This window comes from Ctenocephalides felis, unplaced genomic scaffold (genome assembly GCF_003426905.1).
Source record: "Ctenocephalides felis isolate EL2017-DRISC unplaced genomic scaffold, ASM342690v1 CF-g0.4_SCAFFOLD_01886, whole genome shotgun sequence".
Lineage (NCBI taxonomy): Eukaryota > Metazoa > Arthropoda > Insecta > Siphonaptera > Pulicidae > Ctenocephalides > Ctenocephalides felis.
The window spans coordinates 36,652,601-36,658,973 of NW_020538040.1; the positions used below are offsets into that span (position 1 = coordinate 36,652,601).

Consider the following 6,373-nt stretch of genomic DNA (forward strand, 5'->3'; position numbering starts at 1 on the left):
AATTAATTCAAACCGCAAAATTAAATAACTGTAATTGAATATAGCGTCTTTATTATCCTCAATATTTCTGGACGTTGACTGAGGAGCTGTTTTTCTACGCAAGTGCTACGAAAATTTAACTTTTGTGATTTACTGGATATATATATATATATATATATATATTATGTATATATATGTATATATATAACCCTCCGTCATAATAAAAAAAAATGTCGCGTCTCTCTTAATTTTTTCAACAATTTTATTTCATAAATTAAATACACAACTGATATTATCAGACTTCAAATTAATATGCATTATTATGTAACAATATGAATAAATTTTTTTTTTTCAACTTCCCGTAGGGTAAGTTATTGTAATGGGCCGAAAATCGGAATTGAAAATTTTTACATTTCTCGACGTTTTGAAGGTTTCTGAACATTTTGGCATACCTCAGAAAAAATGGATGTGTGTGTGTGTGTGTATGTATGTATGGATACAAATTTCCAGTCACGTTTCCGGGCGAACGGATCAACCGATTTGAATGGTTCAAAAAGCATTCGATTCCTATCGATAGGAAAAAGAGCTGGTTAGTTTTTGGAAAAGGCAGGTCCAGCCGTTTCGAGGATACGGAGCAAAGAGTGCAGAAAATAAAAATCGACTTTTTGAGAGAACGGAGTATCCGATTTGAATGATCTAAAAAACATTCAATTAGTAATGATTGGGAGAAGTGTTTATTAGTTTTTGGCAAAGGCAGGCCCAGCCATTTCGAAGATACGGAGCTAAATATGTGAAAAATGGCAGTTTTTGAGAGAACTAAGCGTCCGATTTGAATGATTCAAAGAACTTTCTGCTTGTCTTAACAAAATAATTAATTTTGAAAAAAAAATTTTTGTTCCGTTTTTTTTTTTTTTTTTTTTTTAAATTTTTTGTAAATCGAAAATAATTCAGATTTTATTTTTAATTCTGACTATAGTTCTAATATACTTTAAACAAATAATTTCAACTTTGCAATTCAGTTTATATAATTCTTATAAATATTAGACAATGTTACAATATTTATAATAATCTATTTGAAAACATTCAGTATTCCTCGAACATTTGGTTACGGTACGGGAAGTTCCAGCAATTTGCCTTAAGGCACGATGCCACCCACCCCACTAGTTTTTTTTTTTTATTACCATCTAAATTACAACTGCCTGAGAAGGCATTCAGTAATTGTTGTGATTAGTTATTAAATAAGTTTTTAAAATACTACCCATTGGTAATATTTCAAGTTAGTATAATAAATACAAATATGTGACAATAGCTGCAAGCAGATAATAAATATAAATATGTGAGAATAATTACAAGCACTATACTAAATATATAACTATGCTAAGTCTAGTGGATCTAATCTTCTTAGTCTCTTGACAGTGTTCGCAGAAAGTAGGTCCTTTGCCAGTTCATTTGGATGGTTCTCTAATCTTGACTTATATTTCGCAGCAAATCTGCTAATTTCTTCCGCTATTGTTTGTATATTGCAGTCCTGATGAACGAGCCAATTAGGTACATACCTGGGAGCCTCCAGTATTTTTTTAAGGATCTTGTTTTGAGCTCTCTGTAAGATGTTTATATTAGATCGACTGACACTACCCCAGAGTGAAATGCCGTAAGTCCAGATTGGTTTTAAGACGACTTTGTATAGAAGAAGCTTATTGTAGGTGGATAGTTTGGACTTCGTACCCAACAGCCAGTAAAGTTTTTTAAAATTCTCTTCAAGCTGGAAACGTTTTTTCATTATATGATTTTTCCACGTAAGCCTTCTGTCCAAATGAATAAAATATAATTATTTTCTCGTTCATTTTTTACGTCGTTTCATTTTTTTTTTTTGTTTATATTCGAAACTAGTATCATTCCTCCCCCTGTAAAAGCCTCTCACCCTCCTGAGTAAACGCGACCTGCAGGTTGGAAACTACGGCATTACTAGTAAATATAGAAAAGCCTTCTGCTACAATTTGTTCATTTTAGATGGTTTTCCGTCTTCAGATTAACTATCAAGATATAAATGTAAACAAAATAACTTCTCCGCATCATCGCGAATAGAATGTTTTTTTAAGCATTCAAATTGGATGCTTTGTTCCCTCAAAAACTATTTAATTTTCCAAAACGGTTGAATCGACGTTTCCCAAAAACTAATCAGCACGTCTCCCTATCAATAGGAATCGATTGCTTTTTGAACCATTTATATCGGTTTTATTCGTACGCCCGAAATCGTCAACGAAAAATTGTATCCACACATACATACACACACGTACATCTATTTTTTGTAAGGTATGCCAAAATATCCATAAATCACTGAAACGTAAAGATATTCAAAAATTATCATTTTCAATTTTTGGACGATTACAATAACTTACCCTACGGAAAGTTAGCTTATGATAATTTTCAGAGTTCTAGATTAATCTAATTGGAATATAATGCGCACTTAAAGTCACATCTGAGAAATTTTGAATCGTGTCACTTTTATTGCGGGGGTGCGCGCGGATGTATATATTTATATATATATGAATAAAACTTGCCGTTTTGAGCAGAGTCACTTTCAGATTGAATGCCTAATATGGTAGTGCATTTCTTATTTGCGTCTGGTAATGACATCACGCGCTCTGCATTGGACCCGTTCACCTCTCCGACGCCCGGTGACGCATCGCAAGCGCAAGTAGTCCGCAGGATCAAGAGGAATTCGAGCGTTGGCCGAGCCGCCGTCTTTAGCGGAGACGCCCGTAGGCGTATCTTATTCGAATGCGACACGAGAATTGTTGCGCATATGGACCGGGAACCAAACAAAAGTCGTGGTCGAGGCGATCCAAATCTGTGAGAGAGATTTCCATTAAAACATCGATTCAGATATATTACATTATCATTATCACTTTAGTAGCGAAATCAGGAAATTATAAACGGTTGCATAAATTCTATACGGTTTTATCATAACGTATCACATAATATACGTTTTGTGTATTTAATTTAACTCTCGCATAAATCATATATCCAGGAATTTTTGCAAAGCAATCGCGCTGCGTAGCTGTGTCAGAAAAGAAATATCAATAATTACGAAAATTACCATTTTTCGTAATTGCCTGTGCTAAAAGCTAATCAGCACGTCTCCCCTTCAATACAAATCTAATATTTTTTAATTACTCAAGTCGATTTTAAGAACACGGATAAACCGATTTAAATGATTCAATTCAAGTGCTGATTAGTAATTGGCCAAGGCAGGTCCAACTGTTTTGAAGATACGGGCCAAAATGCCAAAAATGATAATTCAGTTTTTGAGAAAAAAAGCGTCCAATATCATTCAAAAAAATTTACAGAAGAAATAATTGCTTAAATTTGTGGAGGGCAGGTTTAGCGGTTTCGATGATCCAATAAAAAAAATTGAAAAAGAAATATTTGGCGGACAAAAGTGATCATAAGACGTTAAATTATCAGACATTTTAAAGATATTATAATAATAAGTATAAATTTCGTTTACATTTATATGCGTTCTGCAACATTGTTTATCCTTTAGACTGCGACGCGGCGCTTACGCGCTTCTGTATTTTGTCCATACGCAGGTGAAGCAGCGCGATTGCTTCAAAAAAGTTCAAAAGTTCGCAAAATTTCAGGGATGGGGCGGCATTTTTGTCAGTTCCCCGGGGCGCCAAATTTCTAAATCCGGCCCTATATATATATATATATTAATATATATGTGTTTGTGTGTGTGTGTGTGTGTGTGCGTGTATGTAAAAAGTGTTATGTAAAAGTGTTATGTCTAAAGACTAAAAAAGAGCGAGTCCATTGATCACGTGCGGCTAAAAGAGGGGAGGGGTTTGATAAAAAAAAAAAATCACGAAATATCACGTGTAAGGAGGGTAGTTCTAGTAATGCATCACGCGTGTATTTATTTTTTTACCTGAATTTAAAAAAGATCAAATTTTTGGAAAAATTTCCAAAAATTTATAACGTTTTCATAGGTACTAAAAAAACACGTGATGTTAGGTGGTCCAAAAATCCCTAAACATCGATCAAGTGATTAACAGACGTCCCCAGAGCTGACAAAAACTATTGGGAGAGTTTTGAAATGTGGTGCTGGAGACGAATGGGGAAAAATAAAGTGGACAGGTAAGCTAAAAAATGAAAAAAATACTCTAACAAAGAAGAGTCAACAAAGAAAGAACTCTACTGAGCACGATCATTAATAGATAAGGACACTAGAAACCCATACTGCAAAAAAGTACCTTCTACATGACGTCATCGAAAATAAAAATAAAATAGGATTGGGAAGAAGAAGAATGCAGATGATTGTTGACTTACGCTAGAAAAGAAAATACAGAGTTACATTATATTACACTACGTTACCCAAAGCATAGGACCAGAAAGCATAAAAGTAGAAGTTACAGAAGGTAAGAAAAATGCACAAGAGTGAATAAAAAAGTAATGGTAATGGTAATAATAGATAAGGGTGGGAAAGGGAATTATTGATTGTAGTGCTCTCATACCATGGGCCTGCCTTCGAGCAGACTACCATTTATTATTATTATGCAATTATATGTATATAACCTTATCTTTTATTATTAACTAAAGAATCTACTTACCTCATGATAAGGCGGCACATGCAAACACACAGAGGTACCTTCAAGTCTGCATGCTAATAATAAAACCATCTTAAAAATAAACTTATAAGCATAAAAATTACGCTTCTATGAAATAGAATTTACAAATTTAAACACAAATAGCTTCAATAAATATGGTGTAACAAAACTACAAATATTGCAATAATATAAATACATACAAAATAAATTCTTGAATATTTTTTTTATTAATTTGTCATCAAATTATAAAGTACGATTTGGTTAATACCAATTAATTAATCCCTATATACTATTTATATGCTTAGTTTGATAACACATTTATAAAATGTAATTGTTTTTACAATGTATAATCTTTATATTAAATAAAGCTCTACTGATCGACCTAAATATATAAAATCCTATAATTTACATGTTTTTTTTTTACAAATAATAATTCACTCCTCAGCATCTTAAAATTTAAAATTACGGAAACAATAATATAACAAAATGAGATAATTTTATTTTGAATTGTTATCGTAGTTTCCTTTATTTTAAATTTTTGTTTCTCCTCACCTCATGTGTTTTTGTATGACGGCTAGACAAAATGTCATAGTATTCATAGGCCTTAGTTTCAAAACTAGATTGGTTTTTAAAAAATGTGTTTTTTTTCATAGAAAATGTATGAAAGGCTAATTTTCATATGAATATATGAATGTATAAATTGTTTATTAAAAAATATATGTATATAGTGGTCTAATAATTTTGAGTGAAAAAATCTATCTTTAGCCAATCATTGAATAAATTCACCTTCTCAATACATAACTTTATTGAAATATTATAAAAGCACTTTATGGTATTCATATATATTACACGCTTCTTAATTTAATATATTATTTTTATTGGACTATACATATACATATGTTACATGTATGTATCATATACATACATACATACACACACACACACATATATATATATATATATATATATTATATATCTGTGTGTGTGGTGGTGCGTATTTATGCATAACACATGTGCATATGCATTCGACATTTGTATCATATATCGACATAGTGTCAGTGCACATACATCTGTGACACAGTACTGAGATATGAGTGCATATATATATATATATATATATAATAATATATATATATTAACAAAGTCTAATATCGAGCATAACATCATAAAAAACATGAATTTCTTTCAAAAAAATTATTTTAAATCCATACGTTTCGGCTATAATCCTAGCCTTCATCAGTGGAAACTAAAATAAAATTAAAAACTAAAACAATTGAATTGGAGTGAAAAGAAAAATAAAATAGTAATTGGTACTTACAATTAAGTTGATCTTAGTGTTAAATTGGAAAATTTTAATAATCCATGGTATTAGGATCTGGTAATGCACTACACTATGATTATTATAAACATTAACTTGAAATTACACAATATTTTCCAATGATTTTTAAAATCAGTATTTTGTGAAAATTTGTGTAATTTCAAGTTAATATTTATAATACATAGTGCAGTGCATTACCATATCCTAATACCATGGATTATTAAAATTTTCCAATTTAACACTAAGATCAACTAATTTAAGTACTATTTACTATTTTATTTTTCTTTTCACTCTAATTCAATTGTTTAGTTTTTAATTTTATTTTTAGTTTCCACTGAATGAAGGCTAGGATTATAGCCGAAACGTATGGATTTAAAATAAATTTTTGAAAGAAATTCATGTTTTTTATTGATGTGATGCCCGATTATTAGCCTTTGTTAATACATATGTCAACATCAAATTCAGA

General features: G+C 31.0%; 1 protein-coding gene across 1 annotated transcript in view; it reads right to left on the reverse strand.

The window, feature by feature from the left end:
• Nucleotides 1–1,351: 1,351 nt before the first annotated feature.
• Nucleotides 1,352–6,373, reverse strand: part of LOC113374902 — a 28,716-nt gene continuing 23,694 nt past the window's right edge. The window contains exons 20-21 of the mRNA XM_026614863.1: nucleotides 4,593–4,661; nucleotides 1,352–1,579 (exon numbers count right to left, since the gene is read on the reverse strand). Coding sequence (XP_026470648.1) covers nucleotides 1,352–1,579; nucleotides 4,593–4,661 — 297 coding nt within the window. The remainder of the gene's footprint in view (nucleotides 1,580–4,592; nucleotides 4,662–6,373) is intronic.